Source organism: Sinocyclocheilus grahami, unplaced genomic scaffold (assembly GCF_001515645.1).
Source record: "Sinocyclocheilus grahami isolate Dianchi unplaced genomic scaffold, SAMN03320097.WGS_v1.1 scaffold1248.1, whole genome shotgun sequence".
NCBI classification, from domain to species: domain Eukaryota; kingdom Metazoa; phylum Chordata; class Actinopteri; order Cypriniformes; family Cyprinidae; genus Sinocyclocheilus; species Sinocyclocheilus grahami.
This window is the reverse complement of record NW_015506427.1, coordinates 66,712-90,603: the sequence shown is the minus strand read 5'-3', so window position 1 is coordinate 90,603 and position 23,892 is coordinate 66,712. Positions and strand designations below refer to the sequence as shown.

The following is a 23,892-nucleotide window of genomic DNA, read 5'->3' as shown; positions in this document are numbered from 1 at the left end:
TCTTTAATGGATGAAGTTTGAAACAATCAGGACTCTTCCTAGATCTAGCCTCCTGGCCAAACTGAGCAATCGAAAGAGAAGTGTCTTGGTTAGAGAGGTGACCAAGACACTGATGGTCACTCTGGTTGAGCTCCATGATCTTATATAGAGATGGGAGAAACTTACAGAAGGACAAACATCACTGTGACACCACCAATCTGGGCTTGATGGCAAAGTGACCAAACTCAAGCTTCTCCTCAGTAAAGAAACATGAAACCCTGATTGGAATTTACAAAAATACACCTAAATAAAAGATTCTCTGGTCTGATGAACCTCAATTCCTTGTTCATGTCTGAGGGAAACCAAGCACTGCTTATCACCTGCATAATACCATCCCAACGGTGAAGCATGGTAGCGGCAGCATCATGCAGTGGGGTGTTTTTCAGCGGCAGGGACTGGGGAAGTGATCAGAAAAGATGGAAAGCTGAATGCAGCTAAATACAGAGATATCCTTAATGAAAACCTGGTTCAGAGCGCTCAGAACCTCAGACTGGGCTGAAAGTTCACCTTCCAACATGACAAATACCCTACGCACACAGCCAAGACAATGCAGCAGTGGCTTGGGGACGACTCTATGAACGTCCATGAGTGGCCCAGCCAGAGCTGGGACTTGGAGCCAATCAGACATCTTTGGAGAAACCTATAAATGACTGTCCACCGATGGTCCCCCAACCAACCTGACAGAGCTTGAGATGATCTAAAGAGAAGAATGTCAAAAAACCCAAATGCAGATGTGCAAAGCTTGTTGCATCATACACAAAAAGACCTGAGGCTGTAATTGTTGACAAAGTGCTTCAACTAAGTTTTGAGTTAAGGGTATGAAGACTTGTGCAATGTCATTTTTTTTCAGTGCTTCCTTTTTAATAAATTTGCAAAGTTGTGATAAATCTGGGGTTTTTGTCTTGTCATTATTGTGAGTGGGGTGTAGATTTATGTAATTTAAAGCAGTTTAACAACACAACATAAAATGTTGCTCATAAAAATGAATGGGTATGAAGACTTTCTATAAGCACTGTACATACAAAAAATAAAAAAATAAAAATCTATAGGGTCTTAGAAATGCGGTCCTGAAACTAAAAAACTGAAACTGAAAAAGTCCGGTATTGCAGGAATATCCTACTCACGAAAACAGCTTTATTAAAAATGCACATTCATTCTCTGCCAGCAGGAGGCACTTTCGGATCGGTTTCCCCAGTAATGGCAGCAAGCAAAGCAGCGCAGCACCGGACTTTGAAACGTGCAGCGCTCATATTTATTTAGTAAAACCATAGCCTTTTGAAGTTTAATCTTAACATTAAGCTGTATCGCAATTCTGATCTGTACCCAAATTTAAGACCTCTTGAAATCATAATTAAGACTTCCTTGTACAATTTAAGACTTTTTATGACCTTAAATTTGATACAAGTAAATTTAAGACATTTTAAGGACTCGCGGGAACCCTGATATGAATGTATAACTCAGTATTTCAACAAATTGCAAGAGCAACCCCTACTGATTAATCAGTGAAATAAACAACGTTTAGTCGATTAATTGTTTTAGTATTCGTTAGATTAATAAATTATCAAAATAATCAATTGTTGCAGCCCTACTCAGCACTTAAATGTATAATTGCACTGTAACAAGGGCTCCTTAAAATAGTGGAAACATGTTTTTTTTTAAATACTTTATTATTGTTGTTGTTAGTATTAAAAACTACCTTAAAAGAACACTTTCTATTTGCATATTTCTATTTTTTCTTTAATTTTTAATTTAGCTCTCAAACCTATTATGTTTGATTGCATAAAAAGACACAAAAGTAACTCCATAGATTGCTGTGTCAAGAGTGCTTGTGCTTATCATTGCCTTCAAGAGATGTTTTTCCCCAAAGCAAATAACTTACAAATAATAAGCAAATAATTTACATGTAAAAATATAACTCCAAAATGTATCACCTCAATGTCAAGGCAAGTATTTTCATTGTGCATACTGCCTGTCCTAACAGGTAAGGTGCTGCCATTAGAATTGAGAACTTTGTTTGCGGCTATCCATAATTTAGTAGACTATATAATAAGAATCATATAGTAAACAAAGGTGAATATTTTCAAATATATTCAAAGATAATCTTTTTTTGTGTGCAAAGGCATTAGTTTAAGGCTGTGTAGTGGTTAAGTGCTTGCAGAAGAAGTGTGTCCTTAGCTGCCTTTTGAAAGATGTGATTGCTTGTTGATGTGTCACATTGTTTAAGTACCTGGGCACTGCTGTTACGGGACAGAGCTTTATATATCTCATCAATGTTGGTGGCCACAGACTCAAAGCAGGCGTTGAAACGGTCAAATCTCTCCTTCTTTATCTGTTCAAACGCCTGCTTGGCTTTCTTCGCCCTCTTCCTGGCAGCTTCAAACTCTATGATGTTCAAACATACAAAAAAGACAGTAAATGCATGTTAGGAATGATGCAAACCACAGATAAGCGGAGCGACTCGGTCCAACTCTGCAAGGCTAAACATTTTAAAGGGATACCCAAAAATTAAAGCTGTGCCATCATTTACTCACCCATTCTAAATCAGGTTTAATTGAAAATATCTTAATTTGTGTTATGAAGATTAATGAAAGTCTTTGGAATGACATGAGGGTAAGTAAAGGACATCGTTTTAATTATTTTGTGAACTAACCCTTTAGTGCATCAAGTCCACACATACTGAAGGAAAGATTTTAAATCTAAAAGATTTTATAGAAATCTTTTCATAAGTATTTATGTTGTGGGAGGGGAGACAATATCACATCCAATGCTGGTGACAGGCTAACAGTAGATATGCTACCATCAAGGGTGTAACTTTATTTGAGAAGTGGGGGGGGGGGTCACAAAATGGGGGAAAATGCTTTTGATTTGAATCACATTTCCTGCATTTACATATATTTAGGGACTATGGTGATACAAAATCCAGGAAATAATTAAGTTGATTATAATGATCAATTCTGCCAAAAAGAATAGTAGGCTACTAAACTATGTACAAGACAGAGATGTCTTACTTTCTTTACTGTTTAATAGGCGCCGATCGCCAAGACTTGAGAGAATCATTTTATAAAGTAAAAAATGTTCACCTTTAATGTTTTGTGTGTGATTGTGTGTTGCACAGGACATTTGTCAGAGACACATCCACCAAACCGCAGGTGTTTAGAATAGAAAAAGCAAAACGCTTTTATGAACTTTGTGTGTTAAATCACTATTTTGTAATATCTAAACAAACACACACTTTGGCTCCTAACAGAAAAGTGTTTAATTTGAAAATATTAAAACTGTATCCATTACTTATGTACACTTCTTCCCTGGAATGCAACGTGATTGGGCTAGTTTTGAGTAGCGATTGGGTGGGTTTTCTTGTGAAAACCTGGCAACGCTGCTGGACGCGGATGCGCGTGTCTGTGTCCTGCTCGGTCCTGCTCCTCCGTGGCAATGACGCGGTGAAAAAAAAAATCAAACAAATTTGAAAGTGGGGGGACACAAACGGGATTTTGAAAAGTGAGGGGGACATGTAAGGTAAGTTTTGCAACGAGATCTCACAAGAAATATCAAAACTCCAACAGATGCATTCTAAATTCTCCAGTGTTTATGTTTGTTCTTTCAAGGTCGGCGAGACCTTGTTTTTTACATTCTTAGAACTGACAAACAGATGTATTTAAATTGCAGTCTTTTTGTGCTTTATCAACGTAATTGCAATTTTTGTTTTATTTTGATTAATTTTACAGCATAAGCTCGGAATGACTGACCGTCACTGGTCTCCTGGAATTTGTCTCTAACACTCTCTAGTTTCTCCATGGCTTTCATGTTGGGAGCACTGATCCTCTGCAGGATGCTCTGCTGCTCATTGAGTCTCTGATGCAATGTGTTCATCTCCGCCTTTATCTCCTCCTCTGACAGTGAGTCCTGCAAAGCATCAGTCACATCACAATCTCAACACGCCATAACACTCATGATGGTGTAAAAACAGTAATGTAATCATGACAGTGTAAAGATGCAAGCACTTATGTACTTTTAGGTCCTCTGACAAGCTGCTGTAGTCAATCTCGATAAGAGCTTCCTTGGCTAGGACAGTGCTAGATGTCTTCTGACTGCTGCTGAGGCTCTCCTCAGCCTGAGAACTGCCCTACAGCACAAACACAAGCAAGATGTTAGGTGGGCTAATGTAATGCACTAGTAAAAAGTTTTAAAGGCAAATACGTACGTTTTTGCCACTAGCGGGCACATATTCAAAATAAACAAATAGACAAAGGCGTAGTTTGATGACGCAGTGACTTGCGTGTGGAATCATGGGAGTTGTGGTCTTCATCCCCACAGCCAATGCAATCCGACGGGACTCGGGCAGAAATCATGTTCATGGATGAGCTAATGTATTAAAGATTTATTAACGTCGTAGTATGAAGAAGGGTGAGGCTGAAAGCCATCGAAGCGAAACGAGGCACTGAACGAGCGTGACACACGGCGTTATTATGCCACAGTCGACCGCTTCTGCTCCTTCCGGTCGTGCGTATGTGGGATAAAGTAGCACTGTTTTATCACACTATATACGTTTGAAAGTTCTGTTATAATGCTACTCTGTGCGGTCGTCACCAGTCTATTAAAACGCATAACATATTAAAGCGTCTTTGGTGTTTCCATGTTTTCTACAAAACTGAAATCGAGGGGTTATGACGTCACTGGCAGGTGACGCACAGGGACGAGCCAGGTCGTGAATGATTTCTGAAGGATCATGTGACACTGAAGACTGGAGTAATGGCTGATGGAAATTCAGCTTTGCATCACAGAAATAAATTATATCAAAATAGAAACCATTATTTTATATTGTTATAACATTTTGCAAGATTACTGTTTTTTTCTGTATTTTTGATTAAATAAATGCAGCCTTGATGAGCATAAGAGACTTCTTTAAAACATTACAAGTCTTAATGATCCCGAACTTTTGAGCAGTAGTGTATCTAACACTGTTCTAGTGATTTTTGGATATTTTAATAAAAAAATCTTACATATTGTGCCTTCAATACACCTACTTGTTCTTTAACAGGATTATTTCACACTTTGTAGAAGGAAGCTTTATTTTAAAATAGTTTTATGTAATGAAAACTGTCAAATGTAGAACATTACAAGAATGAGAATTATGTACGGGGAAAAAACATTTTTTGACATTTTTATATTTGAGATTTTTTGTCTGGGTTATATTTTCAAACAGTAATGAAGTTCCAATTAATTCTGGACATTTATTCACTTTTTAATCTACTCCACATAAGGCAAACGGTATTGCTTAAAGTTCACTTTTTAGATAAATCACACAGAGTATCTACACAACTAATTTCAAGCATACCCTTCTAGATCAAAATTATTTTAAGATTATAAAAACCCAAATTGATTGATCAAGTGTCCAAACTTCTGATTGGTAATTCATAATTTTTCATATTTTTTTAGTTTATTTTGTCATGGATTAGCCTGGCACACACCTCTTCCTGGCTGATGTCATCCATAGTTCCGGATCGGAGGGGAAGTCTGATGTCCTGCATCTTACAAGCCTGCAGAAGATTGTGTCTGTCACTGCGTTTTTGCTCCAGCTTGGTCTCAATGGCCGTCACCTCCTTCTGCAGCTGTGTCAACTCCCTAGACAAACACAAACATTTTTCCTAACATCATCATACCCATTTTCTTGAAAACATCCATGCATGTTTGTTTGTTTCTTTGTGTTTAACGCCATTCCAGCTTCTGTGGCTATTTTCATGGCGAGAAATATTATGGCTGAATTATATCCAAAACTGTATTTGGCTTAACTCTGTTAAAAATCTCTTCAAAAGAGTTAATCAAACAAAAAAAATTCTCAATGAGTTAAAACCAGCACAATCTAATAAAACATGCTTAATGGATCATCTATGCATGTCTAGAATAAAACAGTGCAAGGGCTCACTTGTTGGCACCCCCCAGTTTCTTGCGGATCTCCTCCATTTCATGATTTTTATCATTAACCTCAGATTTCTTGGCCAGGTGCTGGTTTTTCAGATCCTGCAGCTGTGCCATGGTTTCATCAATGATCTTCATGTTCCTTTGCTCTTCCTGTTGGGAAATATTAAATTAATTAGATTCAATGAGATCAAACATAATTTCCAGGCTCAAAGGAGTATCATTATGCGAGTATCTGAATGTTCTCTACCTTCTTGAGTCTCTCTATCTCATTCTCATCTTTCTTGACCGTCTGTTCCCACATGATCACCTTCTCCTTGTCTTCCTTCAGCTGGTTCTTCTCATAGTCCAGCTGGATAGCCAGACGTGTCTTCTGTGTCTCAAACTCCAGGCTACCAGAGAGTTTGAGGAAAGGATTAATCATCAGTTACAGCAACTATTTGCATCTGAGGGAGAACTACAACTGTTAAGTACTGCACACAAATTCTAACTGATGTAGATGTAAAAAAAAAAATAAAATTCTAATTATTTAAAAAATAAATAAAATAAAACATTCAGCTGCATTATAGTGATGGGAATTTGGGTGGAAAATGTACAAAACATATATTTTTGGAATGCACAAAAAATAACTTTTCAAAAGATCAATGATTTTTTAGATGATCTCACCGTTTCTTTGCAATCTCATTCTGTCTCTTTACTTTCTCTTCTTCAAATTCACGAATGTTACGAACTCCTATCTCTTTACAGAACTCTACAAACACCTCATCCTCCACCTGGAATGAAAGACAAACACCAACAAGACTGAAAACAGGTGATAAATGAACCATGGGAAAGTTGTTTTTAGATAACTGTGCTGTGTCCTACCAAGTTCATGCGGTCTTTCAGGTCTTTCATCTCTCTCTCTCGTGACTGGATGATTCTCTTAATGTCATTAATGCGTGGCGCGAAGTTGGCAAGTTCACTCTCCAACTTTGACTTTTCCTGAAATCACCCCAATAAGAAAATGTGACAAATATCTCTACTGTAGTAAGTCACTTCTGATGAGAATAGAAAACAAGCAGAATAGTTCTGACTCCAGTTTTCGACTGGATGGGCCACATTCAAAGCTGCTAGAAAATGCTGTTAAAATACACACCTGTGACCAAACACCAGTTAATATTAATGTGTTAAGTGGCAATGCAGCTTCACAACCGTAAATACCGTATTGACCCGAATATAAGACGATGTTGTTTTTCTTGGAAATACATCTGAAACACGGTCGTCTTATATTCAGGGTCTAGACTTTGACATGTCAATAATACACTCACAACAATAGGTGGCGCCAAATACGCATAAAACGAGTGTGCCATGAAATACGTAATGTAATGCGTGTTGTAAAAACCTTACAGCTGCATGAGTCGTGACTGTCACGTTAGCCTGATGGGACTAAACTCCCTTTGTGATTTTAAAACGTAAGACAGTACCCAGATTTGAAGACTACAGTAAGATTTATCTTCTACTGTTAACAAGATTTTGGTAGGCTACTATTAGATGGATAGCCTAAATGTCCTAATTCAGATGGGCTACCTGTTTTTTTTTTGTTTTGTTTTTTTAATGGTATATCAAAAAGTGTATATTTTTTAAATGTGATTGTTGGTACATTTTACCAGTTTTTACCATACTTTTCGAAACAAAAATTAAAATAGGAAAAATATGCAATATTAAAATAATTGAAGACAAAATGTGTTTTACTGAGAAAAAACAAGATTTGTTTTTTAAAAATCCTTTTTCCAAAAGGTACATCTGGAAAAAGGGGGGTTGTCTTATATTCGGGCCAATACGGTAGTTTGTAATTAGGCAAATAAACTATTACACCACAAAAGACTGGTTTTTCATTATTATTATTATTTTTATTGAACATCAGTGTCTAATTTCTTCCACTTTTTATAAAAGTAATACACAGCATTTTCTAGCAGCAGTTTGGAACAACACAAGCTGAATAAGTGGTGGGTACCTGCATGTTAAGGGACAGGTGTCTGGTCTTGGTTTGCTCCAGATCACTCTGAGAATATTTGAGTCTCATCTGCAAACCATGCGCTTGTGACTGCACCTGACGCAGCTCTGCCTCCTTTCTCTTTGCCTTCATTTGCTCCTGATATTCACACACAAACACTCAATCCAATCAGTCAACGGCAAATCACCTTGCCCACATTGCATTAAACATCCTTCAGACTCAGAATTACTTACTTTGAGCTCGTCTGTGAGCTTTTCCTTTCTGTCTTTCAGTTTATCAACGGCTTTCTCATCCCAGCGCCGAGCTTTGGCCTTCAGATCACTGGCACCTCCAGAGATCACTCCAGACTTCTGGAATAATGTCCCATCTAGAGCCACAGTCTAAAAAACAACACCACATGATCCAGAACCAATAAACTACCAAATACATACCAAATTAAAAAAATTTACATTTCCCACCAAAAGTAAGTAATGTCTAAGAAATAATCATAATAATGTTTTGGGTTTCTACAGTGTTAAGGCCTTTCCACAATGTGCACGAAAAAGCGAAACGAATATTGCGATGACACGCTGGAATAAAACAATAGGATGGATGGATAGATGCTATGGATGCTTCCACACAGACCGCGAACATTCGCTCACCGAAAATGCAAATTTTTTTTTTTTTCGAACCAGTCCCATGAATCTTTTCCGTTTCGCAAAGCGAAATCACAGGCCGTCCAATCAGATTTGAGCTAGGATCACATGACCGGAGCGAGCAGCTGCTGTTGCACTAAAGGCAAGAGTGGTGGCGCAGTTTCGAAAACCAGTGTAAACAAACACAGAAGAAGAGTATCTCAGATAAGAAAAGAGAGTGGATGCTGAGTTCTTGTTATAGTTGGTATTTGAGAACAGATTTATTCTCACATGTTCTTTATACAGAATAACATTTATATTAATTGTCCACTGAATTATGTGATCTGTAGAGCACCACCAGTTTTCTTCCACGTGCGTAAGTGTTATGAGTCAGAGCACGTTCACTCTTTTTCTACACATGAAATATGAAAGCAAATAGACATGATTATGACTATATATTTTCTGTAAGTGTTTTTTTATGCAGCTCATGGTATTTTTATAGCAAAGGATGTTTATGACATATTAGCAGTGTAGCGTTATTAAACATATAAAGAGTGCATGTGTCTGCTTATTAATCAAAATCAACTATAGATCACAATCGGAAGTTATTACAAGCACTCGATGATGGTTTAAAGGTGACATCATGAAAATCTGACTTTTCCAGGTTTTAAGTGCTATAATCAGGTCCCCGATGCATCTATCAACCAAGGAAACGTGAAAAAGATTAACCCAGTAACTTTGTTTTGGTAAGCCTTTTTCTGCAAGCGTCTGAAAAAATGAGCGAGTCTGATTTCGCTCCCTTGGTGACATGGCAAATGGATCTCATTATAATATTACCGGCCTCCCCTTAATCTATAAGTTTACACCCAAGGCGTCGTTATTGTGTTTTCGCAAGCAACAACGGTGTACTAGTTCTAATGCCATCGTGAAAGTTTGAACAAAACATGCTAACTGTTCTGTCATTGGCTGCACAGACAAACACAGAACACTATTTAGAGTCCCAGCCTCAGAGGAGACAAGAGAGCAGTGGATTTATTGATTTATTTACTGTATAGTGCTGCTGCCACACAGATCTAAAATAAACATGCAATTTATTTCCCAGCTGTTTACCTTCACAGACATGACTGACTGTTTTTGTTACTCGTGGGTTTTTAATGTAAACTTGTGTGTGAATGAGAACTTAGTTTAGTACTCACATGATGTGACAGCTGCTTTCTGTCTGTGTGCTTTGGATGTGTGCTCTCAGAAAACCGTATATCAGAAGTTTAAACTCATATGGTTTAAAACGCATGATTTCAGCGCGATAAACATGATAAGCAGAACCAAATCAGATGTTTTTAGCAGGCACAGCTCTATTCTGGAAAAGGGGGCGTATTGTAAAACGTTATATTACGTACTGTAAAAAGGGGCATAACATGTATCCTTTAAAGGACACATATTATGCCCCTTTTTACAATATGTAATATAAGTGTCTGGTGTCCCCAGAATGAAATTTCAGCTCAAAATACTCCAGAGATCATTATATCATTTTGAAAAACGCTGTTTTTCATGCCTTTCTCTTTAAACGCAAATGAGCTGCTGCTCCCCGCCCCCTTTTCCAGAATAGAGCTGCGCCATTTGGTTCTGATTATCATGTTTATGAGTTTAAACTTCTGATATACGGTTTTCTGAGAGCACACATCCGAAGCACACGGACAGAAAGCGGCTGTCACAGCATGTGAGTACTAAACTAAGTTCTCATTCACACACAAGTTTACATTAAAAACCCACGAGTAACAAAAACAGTCAGTCATGTCTGTGAAGGTAAACAGCTGGGAAATAAATTGCATGTTTATTTTAGATCTGTGTGGCAGCAGCACTATACAGTAAATAAATCAATAAATCCACAGCTGTGTTCTCCTCTGAGGCTGGGACTCTAAATAGTGTTCTGTGCTCATCTGTGCAGCCAAAAACAAGTTAGCATGTTTGGTCCCACTTTATATTAAGTGGCCCTAAAACCTGTGTACTTACATAGTAACTAGATGTGTACATAGTATGTAACCACAGTGTAAGTACACATTGGTACATAGTATCTACTAGAGCCCCACCGATATATCGTTTTGCCGATATGAGCCTGTTGCCGATATATCGGTATCGGCGAATATGCCGCCGATATGAATTTTTTTTTTTAACAGAACATATAACGCAGATAAAATGCTTGAAATTGTGTAATTACTTAGTTTGTCCATTGTTTGTCCACAGCGCTCCATTGTTTGCTACTGGCGACCTGGATGAAATGCTTTTCAAGCTTAAGTCTATGGAAAACCATTGAAACTTTGAACAGCCATATCTCCGTAACGGCATGGCAAATCTGCACCAAATTCGGGGGATCCGTTCAGCTCGAGCTGAAGGGATCCCCTTAATTTGGTGGAGATCCGCCGGTGCATTCACGAGATAGTGACAACAGTCAACACTTTCACTTCAGTAAGGAGGTCTCTTGTTCAGGCAGCAGCATTCAAGCGTGGACTTATTCGACCGCAAGTGCCCTGAAATTCTGCCATGATTCCAGTTCCAAGGGAACATACACGTTATATTCAAAGGGTATTAAAGTGCGCGAGACGTGAATTTAAATTGTATTTATTTACAGAGGTATATTATGTCACACTTCTCTAGTAAGTTTAGTCTGTGTGTGAAGACAGTAGCGCAAATCCGTGAATGAATGTTCCGAAGTGAAATAAACTTCAACGGAATAAAGTTGAATGGAATTGAATTGAATTAAAGTTGAATAAACTTCAACTTTACTGTTCAGTGCACTGATGTCACTCATTTAGGATAATAAAGTTTATTGTTAAATTGATAAATGCCCTGCCTCCATTACATATCTCTGTCACGTCATTATAAGTGTTTGATCACCACATTTGAGTGATCATTGCAAAAGATGTGTTTATGTATATATATTCTGTTTATGTATATACTGTATTCTATATATAGTACCAGTCAAATGTGTGGACACATGAATGGGAAAGTGTCCAAACTTTTGACTGGTACTGTACTATAATATAAATAAAATACAAAGAATATCGGCCGATATATTGATATCCTGATATGGCCTTTTTTAACTCCCTAATATTGGTATCGGCCCCAAAAAAAACATATCGGTCGGGCTCTAGTATCTACAGTTGTAATGTTTGTGTAACTACACATATGTAACAACCCACTGAATGGTATGTGTAAATACAAATGTGTAACAGGACATTGGTAACAAAACTTTTTGGTAATGAAAGTACAAATGTGTAACAGGACTAACAGCACTTTTTGGTAAAAAAAGTGTTACACTTTATATTAAGTAAACAATTCCAATGGATTTACCATGTAATTACTCTGTTGTTACACAGCAGCGGCCAGTAAGTTAGGCTTTACTTATAAATTGTGGTTGGTGTCCAGAATGTTACACTTCATATTAAGTGGACAGTTCCTGAGGGGTTACCATGTAAGTCAGCCCTCTACGAACACCTTGGCAATTGAATCGCCATTGGGTAGTACATTTTTTTGTTTACTCGCCAGACTGATAAATATATATATGTTAGCAAAATGGCACAGTTTTATAAATATCTGATAGTACACTCTTAACATCAGTCAGTCAAGCATTATAATATGATAATCAATATTATTTAATGAAAGAACTTTAGTAATTAGAATTAAAACTTGATAACCATGTATGAATGCATATTAGTCATTTTAACTGAACTTCGGACTGGTGGTGCTGCTTTTTTGGTCATACAGTGTTTCTTTAAAAAAAATTAAAATTGGGGGAAAACTAAAAAATACTGATTAGATAATGATACGAATTCTACTAATAAGAACAATATAAAACGCACCAAGGATTAATGAGCTACTGGATTCATGAATATTAATCAGGTTGTGTGCATTCGCTCGAACTGATTTGCTGAAATCAAAACAGGGACGATAATAGGTGAGCGCCAGCCAATGAGATTGCCGTTTTGCGCATTAGCTCCGCCCACTACCGGAGAAAGCGGCAGTTCTTAAAAGCTGAAGAATTCCAAAGGAACTCCGTTATTTTGACAGCAAAATACAACAAAGAATATCGTTTACATGTAGCGCGCATAGGTAGCGCGTCAATTCTCTCTCTCCCTCTCTCGCTGCTTGTGTGAAACAAAGCGACGGCGAGTCGTGCGCCTTTATACTAGAGTTTACGGTACGTTAAATACAGGTGCGTTGCACATCCATTCAAGATGAACTGAAAAACAGCACAGATCGCTTGGCGGAGAGTGAAACTTTTGGTGCGTTCAAGTTATGTCGGATAGATCGTATTTACAAGTTGAACGCACATGAACGCCACCACAAAGTCGTTATTACGAGTGGGAAACTCGAACTTTTCTTTAAGCCCTGAGTTTCCGAGTTTGGGAAGTGAGAAAACGTGTTGGATGCAACGGACGCATCCAAAGACTAGATATGCAGCATCTGTATTGATGGTAAATTTATTGAAATTAATAAAATGATACATTTTTGTAATGTAAAATAAAACTATATGTTACATATACAAAATATTATATTATTGTATAATTACCAAAGAACATATAATGATTCAGTTTACATCACCTTCATAAATTGCAAAAAAAGCAAAAACACAATGACGCACATTCTTTATTCATCATTTTGAAGATGGAAAGTTAAAAAAATCGTTGAATTTTATGGAAAAAAAGTAAAATCGCCATATTGTTCCGAGCAAAGTGACTTGAACGCACCTGACGTCGTTATTACGACTTGTCAACTCATAAGTACCACCTTCATAAATTGCAAAAAAAGCAAAAACACAATGACGCACATTCTTTATTCATCATTTTGAAGATGGAAAGTTAAAAAAATCGTTGAATTTTATGGAAAAAAAGTAAAATCGCCATATTGTTCCGAGCAAAGTGACTTGACGTCGTTATTACGACTTGTCAACTCATAAGTACGAACGTCCCAGGAGGACTTGAACACAGCATATGATGCGCTCAGTCAGAGAGTGTTCGGCGAGTGAAAATATATATATCTGAGCTAAACTTATACTTAGCCTCCAACTCACACTGGCGAGTAAAATCTAAGAATTTATTAGCAATTGGCTAATATTAGACATCATTTAGTCGCCCAGAGTGAAGATTTAGTCGCATATGCGACTGATTTACTCGCAATGTAGAGGGTTGTAAGTACACTGGTATTACAGTGGTGCACCAACTTGAGATCCAACTCCTCTCACTTTACATATCCCTAAACCTACCCATCTCCACCCCCTGGATCAAATTGTTCCAATTACTCTTATACATATTGTTGTTAAAAAATTTAGTTATATATGTCCTGTTACACATTTGTACTTACACAAACCATTCAGAGAGTTGTTACATGTGTGTAGTTACAGAAATATTACAGCTCTAGATACTATGTACCAATGTGTACTTACACTGTGGTTACATACTGCGTACACATCTAGTTACTATGCAAAGTACACAGGTATTAGGGCCAATTAATATAATGTGGGACCGCATGTTTTGCTCAAACTTTCGCCATGGCATTAGAGCTGGTACACCGTTGTCGCTTGCTAAATCAAAATGATGACGCCGTGGGTGGAAACTTACAGATTAAGGGGTGGCAATATTATAAATCAGATCCCTTTGCAACGTCACTAGGGGAGCGAAATCAGACGCACTCATTCAGATGCTTGCAGAAAAAGGCTTACCAAAACAGTTACTGGTAGGGCTGCGTATCGAGTTCGATACTTTTTAGGCACCGACCGAATTGCCTTGATACCATCGAGTATCGAAAAACGTCTCGTCGTTCGGTACCAAATTTCGATACCGCACGGAGCCGTCTGCTCTCTATAGCTCTCGTGGTACTGTAATACACCAATCGGTCTAAACAGTTGGTCCGCGTCAAGTCGAACACACCTACTAGTTTACACCGGTTACACTCAGAGATGTGGCGCACACATGAGGCTGTAGTGTGAATGCTTAGATGTAAGGCTACATATCCCTATTAATGTATTAAATAATAATAATAATTATTATTATTTTTATTAGGCGGCCTATTATAATTCGGCTATCAAATTGCCCTGCTACAGATCTACAGATCTTTCACACACGTGTGCGCGCAAATGAGGATTAGAGCCTGTAGCCGGTGAAGGAGTCTCCAACCACAAACAGACGTACATCGAGACATCATTTAGTCGCCCAGAGTGAAGATTTAGTCGCATATGCGACTGATTTACTCGCAATGTAGAGGGTAACCACAAACAGACGTACATCGTCTGCAGATAAGGTATTTCATTGCACTTTAACAAGTAATCTGACCGGCCTATATATGTGCAATATTTTAACCAAGCCCTCATTAACTTAATTTAATGCCACAGTTATGTTAGAATTAGGGTGGCCATATGCGCCGTTCATACGGGACACGTCCCGGCCAGGATTTTCATATTGCCTAAAATGATCCAGGTTTTGGCTGTTTGCACTGTGCAGGTTGATCGTTGTGTGACATTCATGAGAGCTATAGAGAGCAGAGCAGACAGTTCCTTATGCTTTCGAATTGCTCTCGCACCTACTTTGGTGTCTTTTTTGATCGGTAGTTATATATGTCCTGTTACACATTTGTACTTACACAAACCATTCGGAGGGTTGTTACATGTGTGTAGTTACAGAAATATTACAGCTCTAGATACTATGTACCAATGTGTACTTACACTGTGGTTACATACTGCGTACACATCTAGTTACTATGCAAAGTACACAGGTATTAGGGCCAATTAATATAATGTGGGACCGCATGTTTTGCTCAAACTTTCGCCATGGCATTAGAGCTGGTACACCGTTGTCGCTTGCTAAATCAAAATGATGACGCCGTGGGTGGAAACTTACAGATTAAGGGGTGGCAATATTATAAATCAGATCCCTTTGCAACGTCACTAGGGGAGCGAAATCAGACGCACTCATTCAGATGCTTGCAGAAAAAGGCTTACCAAAACAGTTACTGGTAGGGCTGCGTATCGAGTTCGATACTTTTTAGGCACCGACCGAATTGCCTTGATACCATCGAGTATCGAAAAACGTCTCGTCGTTCGGTACCAAATTTCGATACCGCACGGAGCCGTCTGCTCTCTATAGCTCTCGTGGTACTGTAATACACCAATCGGTCTAAACAGTTGGTCCGCGTCAAGTCGAACACACCTACTAGTTTACACCGGTTACACTCAGAGATGTGGCGCACACATGAGGCTGTAGTGTGAATGCTTAGATGTAAGGCTACATATACCTATTAATGTATTAAATAATAATAATAATTATTATTATTTTTATTAGGCGGCCTATTATAATTCGGCTATCAAATTGCCCTGCTACAGATCTACAGATCTTTCACACACGTGTGCGCGCAAATGAGGATTAGAGCCTGTAGCCGGTGAAGGAGTCTCCAACCACAAACAGACGTACATCGTCTGCAGATAAGGTATTTCATTGCACTTTAACAAGTAATCTGACCGGCCTATATATGTGCAATATTTTAACCAAGCCCTCATTAACTTAATTTAATGCCACAGTTATGTTAGAATTAGGGTGGCCATATGCGCCGTTCATACGGGACACGTCCCGGCCAGGATTTTCATATTGCCTAAAATGATCCAGGTTTTGGCTGTTTGCACTGTGCAGGTTGATCGTTGTGTGACATTCATGAGAGCTATAGAGAGCAGAGCAGACAGTTCCTTATGCTTTCGAATTGCTCTCGCACCTACTTTGGTGTCTTTTTTGATCGGTGCGCAGCGACGCTTCAAGTTAAACGAACGGACAAACACGTGCATATTTGCATCGCTTTGATCGTTCCCTGTAGATCTCACCTTCTTACGATTGGTCGATTATGTGCAATACCTGCATGTTATTGGTCAAACTGCTTTGGATGTTTTAGGCAATATTAAAATCCTGGCCAGGAAGTGTCCCATATGAACGGCGCATATGTCACCCTTGTCAGAATGCATCTCATTCTTGTTTCTGTGGCAGTGCGTCGGGCTCAGGTGTGCGGGTCGGAGCGCTGTATGATTGATGTATCCGTTCAATTTAACTTTACTCCAAATATATGAACTTACCTGTTTTAAATACTTTATTTTTAACGTGTTCGTTTATGTCCAATATTTAGTGTTAAACTGTTGGTCTTTAAATGAAATCTACTATTGATTTTCACCATTGACTGATTTTGCAGAACATTTAGACATAACTTCCGTACGCAGATGCGGCAAATTTGTCACAGGACGCGCGGTATGACAGTTTTGTCCGACTATATATGAATTAGCTGTTTTAAATACAGTATTTTTATATTTAACATGTTAGTTTATCAGTATGTTTGAAAGTATATTATTTAGATTATTGGTGCTTCCATAGGCTCACTCTCGCACACCTGCGTGGTTTAAAACACCAAATAGTTATGCTATGACAAGTACAGAGAGTCTCTCTCTTGCCCCACCCATGCACAATAATATTAGGATTAATATGAGGATTAGAGCCTGTAGCCGGTGAAGGAGTCTCCAACCACAAACAGACGTACATCGTCTGCAGATAAGGTATTTCATTGCACTTTAACAAGTAATCTGACCGGCCTATATATGTGCAATATTTTATATGTGCCATATCGTCGATCTCAAGGGTTGACGATATGACGATTTGAAAAATGACCATATCGCCTAACACTAGTCCGTTCATACTACACGACCGAAAGCGCGTGTTACGTGACCATTCATGCAAACTGTAGCATCATGCTACATAAGACAATAAATAAGATTTATATTCCGCTTTTACTCAAAACTCACCTCAAACCACCATCGAGTGTTTGTAATAACTTCCGATTGCCATCTAATGTGCGTTTTGGCCATGTAATGTTGCTGAAATTAAATATGTTATTACCTCTGTGTCAGAGCAGCGATCGTGGAAGAGAGAACACAGGCAGACAGCGCTGGAAGCTGCTAATGCTCATCAGTAAATCAGTGGAAAATAAATAGAAATCATGATTCTGACATCTGAGCGATGCGTTTTAAAACAAACACGCACTAGTTTAAATGTAACCTAACAGATGTGTAAACTGAAGACTATCTGAGCTTTATTAAAACTATTTGCACTGATTTATTGTGTTGGTTACATTTTGTTCCTTTGTGCAGTGGCTCAGGAGATGAGTCTTTGAGTTTGTATAAACATCAACAATCTGAAAAATAAAACCAAAGGTTTTTTTTTTTAGATAATGTAATCTTGTTCAAATTGATTTCACAAAATTGGTATCGAAAAAAGTATCATTCAGGAACCGGTATCGAAGTCAAGGTAACGGTATCGAAAATTTTTGAACGATACCAAGCCCTGGTTATTGGGTTAATCTTTTTCATGATTCATTGGTTGGTAGATGCACAGAGGACCTGATTATAGCACTTAAAACCTGGAAAAGTCTGATTTTCATGATATGTAGAGCCCGACCGATATGGGTTTTTTGGGGCCGATGCCAATATTAGGGCATTAAAATGGCAGATATCGATATATCGGCCGATATTCTTTGTGTATATTATAGTACAGTACCAGTCAAAAGTTTAAGGTGAATTTTCCCATTCTTATGTCCACACATTTGACTGGTACTATATATAAAATACAGTATATACATAAACCAAATATATATACACAAACACATTTTTTGCAATGATCACTCAAATGTGGTGATCAAACACTTGTAATGACGTGACGGAGATACGTAATGGAGGAAGGGAATTTAACAATTTAACAATAAACTTTATTATCCTAAGTAAGTCTGACATCAGTGTACTGAACACTAATACATTAATAATTACAAACACTTTCAAGTGTAGCTTGATGCTAATTGTACTTCTAATTATATTTTAGGATGTAGCCTATTCTTGCAAGCATTATATATAGTTTGTGTTTCTGGAGTAGAACCAAACTTTATCTTAATTTAATGCTGTACATTGAGCAGCGGACGATGTTAAATTCATATACGAGACGCATATCTGAGGAAAAATGCATTGCTGGTCGGCGCCACCTAGCGTGCAGGCGTGAATTAGCAGAAGGCGAATAATCGTTTCGCGCTCTGTGTGTAAGCAACGCTCGTCGGAGATTCGCCTCGCTTTTTCGCATCGCGCTCAGTGTGGAAAGGCCTTTAGGAGTAGTCTCTGTGGTGTTACAGACCTTGGATGGCACATCTATGGACTCCTTGTAGTCCAGTCTAGGGGTCGACCGATATGTGTTTTTCAAGGCTGATGCCGATACCGATTATTACAGATCAAGTAGACCGATAACCGACATTTTGAACCAACATATATGTCTGGTGCAAAAATGAAAATTAATGTCAAAATTAAGAATAACAAGGGCTCTGACAAAAACTGCCTTCCCTGGTGTTGGTTGAGTGTAGTACTCCCACAGTAAACTCTTTATTTTAAAGAGTTAAACTCTTTATTTTTTGCCAAACAAAGGGTTTACCATTAAAATTAAAACATGGAAGAAATAGTGTATTGTGTGATTATTCTTTTAAACAAAAGTTGTAATAATTGTTGTAGTAGAGTAGTCAGGGGTTAAAGCAAAAAAATATATATATTCTGACTGAAAATTTTTCCTCGTCCAAACCCTTCCACAGCCATACCTGTCACACACCCAGTTTAAGAGTAGTAGAGCACTTGCCCTCCTAATTAAAAGAATTAAGGAGCACCTTTTGATCAATAATCAAATATTCTGACCAAAAATTAGCCTTCCTAATATGAGGTGAAGTGATTTACAGGGGCATTTTCTTTTTACCTTTGCAATGGCATAATTTTTATGTCAAATTCAAACATGTATGTCTATAAGCTTTTTAAAATGTCTATTTAAAACAATATAATAAGAAGTAGAATAAGACAAATAAGTTACCAATCATGAAAAATTAGTATTAATGAAAAATTAATTTATAATTCATATTTCCCATGAGCTGAGTCGCTACATACTACAGAGGTGGCACAGAAGAACACAAAAGTGGCTTGTACATTCAATGAGGCTCAGAGGTCGCATGAGTGCAATGAAATTCATAAATTCATGTGGAGATTAATGTTTTAAATATAAAATTTTGAATACAGAAATATTAAATTATTTAAATAACTGCAATTATACCTAAAAATTAAACTGAAACCACCAGCAGGTGGCGGCAAATCCCTGATTTTATCACTGAATCATTCATTCAATTGATTCGTTTGAACGGCTGATTCATTCAGGAGTGAAGCAAGTGACTGTCTTTATGAATGGGTAATCATGAATCACTGACTCACTAGATTCATTCAAAAATGCACTTTCATTCATGAATGAAACTGCTGTGTTTGCGTTTAGAGATGCGCAGTGGCTGAGCTGTTACTTTATTTGGAACTATTTTCGTTGATGAAAGAGCAAAATCAGGCAGTACTTGTTTATTGAACTGTTGTATTAAATCAATATCACATTTGCAAACTCCAACAATTATTAAAATCTGTCACTCATCTGTCACTCAAGACTCAAAAGCACGTGCAAATGATAAGTTCCGTCATCTGTCATCGCGTTATAAGAGCGGAACATGCGGGAATGAGTAGAATTATTATTAATAGCCGCAATCCCACGCCTGAAATTCAAGACCTGCTCTGTGTTCTCTGCTAATAACCCGACTGTGAATGATGCGAGCAGCATTATGTTGTCAGTGAGAAGTTGCAGCCGTGGCGGGGAGGATTTTTGGTGTGCCGGCAGAACAACAACAACGTGCTACATGTTTATTTTCCCCTAATTTTTTCCAATTGACAGAAATCCGTAGTAGCGACGGAAAACTTTTATCCCTGAGTAGTATGTACATCATACTGCACCACAGTAATATATTTCTGATCATTTCTTTAAGTTAACCCGAACTTATATTTTGAAGGGTTGCCATGAGGAACTTGTTTCTGTAGGTCTATGTAAATTATATGAAGATAGTTTTACTCCAATGAAACTGTCAAATGCTCATGAAGTGACTCGTAGAGGGAGTCAGAGCAGTTCTGGAGATGTTGTTCATGTATTTATGTCCTCATGTAGTGATAAGATCACACACTTTGTATGTGTAGAAAACAACACCGCGCGTCTGTGCCATTTACATACACAGAGACACGCAGAACATGCTGGATTCATATTTAAATAGTATTTTTGCGGCTTAATATTTACAGATACTAGTCCATATTGCGACTATTTAAGTGTACTGACCTACTTTTGATTAATTCATCCAAACTTGGACAAATTCCGTGACATTCCACGTCATACAGTAAATTCCATTTATATGACTGGATTCCGCAATTCCATCTGCGTTTTCCACATCGCGGAAATCATAGATAATATTGAGGTGTTTCGCAACTTCAGTGTAACGTTAGTGGATTGTGATTTATTGCAACTTAAGCAACGTCTGTTGCTGCCTTACCTTTGAGAGACTACTGATGCGTGATCACTGAAGCAGCTCCAGTTAGCAAGCGCTTTCGGAGTGAGAGTGAATTCCGCTTTGATTAGTCTGACTCGTGACTCCCAACAAATCAGATGGGCGGTGGGCAGAGACTGCTTTAGGCCACAGAGTGGTGAGTTCAGACAGGCTGCATCAGAGCCAAATAGCACGTTTCAAAATTTAGTTATTTTATTGGCCGATAATCATAAAAATGCTTAATATCGGCGCTGATAATCGGTCGACCCCTAGTCCAGTCACCAACAACCTAATGCACAATACACTCAAAACCTATCCAATAGCTGGATTTTTTGTGACGTGATTTTTTTTCCCTTTGTACCTTGTGTCTGTATGGTCCTCCAAAGGCGATCCTGCGAGCATCCTCCACATTTTCACAGACCAGGGCATTTCCACAGGCGTACTGCAGGGCTTTCTTAATGTGTGGTGGCTCATAGCGAATTACATCAATCACCAATTTAGCACCACGCAGCTCACGCAGTTTCTCATCTGTGGGCTTGACCTGTTGAGGACATTATAATACATGAGCCAACTTGCTCAAGCACAACACATTCAGCTAAATAAAAATCCAGTGACAGCACCTCCAGGTAGTCTAGGGGCAGGAAGGTCTCGGGTTCCCCACGCTGCTCTTTTATGTACTGGATACAGTCACGACCCGTCTTCTCAGAGTCCACAATGATGGCGTCCATGTTTTTGCCCAGAACTTTAGTAACAGCAATCTGAAATTTCTTCTGTGTGGGCTGGCACAGGTCAATCAGTCTCCCGTACTGGAAAATTAGATGACCATATGTTAGCATACAGCTATATAAGACGCATATATGCAATGACACTGTGAAGTCGCTTCTCACCACTGATCCAGGATACAGCCTCTTGATACTCTCCAGAATCTCAGCCTTACGCTGTTGTCTGCTGTTCTCCTGTCTGTCGATACGAGCATCACCCAGCTGCTCCATCACCTGCAAGAAATATATCATAGAGTTGAGCAAATTATGTCTTTTTTCCCATTGAATAACCTTTCATTCTTTCCTTTAAAAGCTTTTCTGCACCCGTTACATTTTCCATCAGTTACAGAGCGATTAATGCACATCTCATCAAAAGTGTCATTCTTGGCATGGTTGTGGACACTCCAGAGACTATCAATTAGGTTAAGAGATTATTCAGGTTTCTAAAAAAAACAAAAAACAATTATAGAAAATTATAGAATTCAGAATTATAGAAAAGTTAGGATGAAGAGAAAATGCTTTCAAAACTTTTCAGAAGACAATCGGTTCCTTTCAGAGATACATTCATATAAAGCCTCCCCCACAAAAACTCTTCATTTGAATGAACTATGAAGTGCAATATATACAGTGGTGTGAAAAGGTTTTTGCCCCCTTCCTGTGTTTTTAATTTTTTGCATATTTGTCACACTTAAAAGATTCAGATCATCAAACAAATTTTAATATTACACAAAGATAATGCAAGTAAATGCAAAATGCAGTTTTTAAATTACGATTTCTTTTATTAAGGGAAAAAAGCTGTCCAAATCTGCCTGGCCCTACGTGAAAAAGTAATTGCCCCCTAAATCTAATAACTGGTTGTGCCACGCTTTGCAGCAACAACTGCAATCAAGTGTTTGCGATAACAATGTGTTGCTCTTTAAGCATGCTTCACTTTGTCAGACAGGTTCTATTTAAGTGATTTCTTGATTCAACAGGTCTGGCAGTAATCAGGCCTGGGTGTGGCTAGTGAAATTTAACTAAGCTTTCTAAAATAATGTGCTTAATTGCAGTTGTTTCATGATTTAACAGGAGGGGGCAATTAATTTTTCACGTAGGGCCACGTAGGTTTGGACAGCTTTTTTCCCTTAATAAATGAAAACATCATTTAAAAACTGCATTTTGTATTTACTTGCATTATCTTTGTGTAATATTAAAATTTGTTTGATGATCTGAATCTTTTAAGTGTGACAAATATGCAAAAAATAAAAAAAACAGGAAGGGGGCAAAAACCTTTTCACAAAACTTGCACTCCAGCAGCGAGAGCAATATCTGAGTGTTATGTCCGAATACCACGAGTTTAAATATGATTTTACACAACAGTTCTGTAAATAAGAAGTTGATATTGCGTTATATTTTAAACACAATATTATGTTTTTGTACAATTTTGCAGAGTACATATTACCTTTAAAGCCATAGCAGAATGTTCACGTCTCCGAGCAACAGAGCAGTGTTTAGTTTCTGAATGAATCCGCGTTTTAAACTAATCGTGTGAACCAATGATTCAAAGACCCATTCATAAAGAGAGCCATTTACTTCATTTCTGAATGATTCGGCTGTTTGAACAAATCGAATGAAGACATTTACCACCACCTGCTGGCAGATTTTGTTTCTTATTTAGAGTACCATTTTATTAAAAAAACATAATAAAAATAATAAAAACATTAAAGAGATAGTTCACCCCAAAAAATAAATTCTGTCATTATTTACTCACCCTCATGGTGTTTCAAACCTTCCTTTGTGGAACATAAAAGAAGGTATTTTGAAGACTGTTGGTAACAAAGCTGTTTTGGCTACCAATGACTTTCATTGTATGAACAAAAAAATATTGAGATGTTTCTCAAATTATCTTCTTTTATGTTCGATAGTTTACGTTACGTAGCCTAAATGTTTGTGTATTCAATTTTATGTTGAATCAAATAAAATATTTCTTTCTAAAGCTACAATTTGTAATGTCTACTTGATACTTTCTCATTTAACACAAAAATAGATTTAAATAATCTTTTGTGGGTATTTTCACAGACAAATTTATTTTGCGATTAATCGAAACATCATGTGATTAATTAGATAAATTTTAATCGACTGACAGCCCTAA

At 37.8% G+C, this 23,892-nt stretch overlaps 1 protein-coding gene across 1 annotated transcript in view; it reads right to left on the bottom strand.

The window, feature by feature from the left end:
- Window positions 1-23,892, bottom strand: part of LOC107568473 (structural maintenance of chromosomes protein 1A-like) — a 62,259-nt gene that overhangs the window by 7,315 nt on the left and 31,052 nt on the right. The window contains exons 10-22 of the mRNA XM_016254443.1: window positions 21,888-21,995; window positions 21,621-21,806; window positions 21,362-21,541; window positions 8,182-8,328; window positions 7,949-8,086; window positions 6,820-6,936; window positions 6,622-6,728; window positions 6,206-6,347; window positions 5,963-6,108; window positions 5,508-5,661; window positions 4,049-4,162; window positions 3,786-3,942; window positions 2,267-2,421 (exon numbers count right to left, since the gene is read on the bottom strand). Of these exons, the coding sequence (XP_016109929.1) occupies window positions 2,267-2,421; window positions 3,786-3,942; window positions 4,049-4,162; window positions 5,508-5,661; window positions 5,963-6,108; window positions 6,206-6,347; window positions 6,622-6,728; window positions 6,820-6,936; window positions 7,949-8,086; window positions 8,182-8,328; window positions 21,362-21,541; window positions 21,621-21,806; window positions 21,888-21,995 (1,851 nt within the window). The remainder of the gene's footprint in view (window positions 1-2,266; window positions 2,422-3,785; window positions 3,943-4,048; window positions 4,163-5,507; window positions 5,662-5,962; window positions 6,109-6,205; window positions 6,348-6,621; window positions 6,729-6,819; window positions 6,937-7,948; window positions 8,087-8,181; window positions 8,329-21,361; window positions 21,542-21,620; window positions 21,807-21,887; window positions 21,996-23,892) is intronic.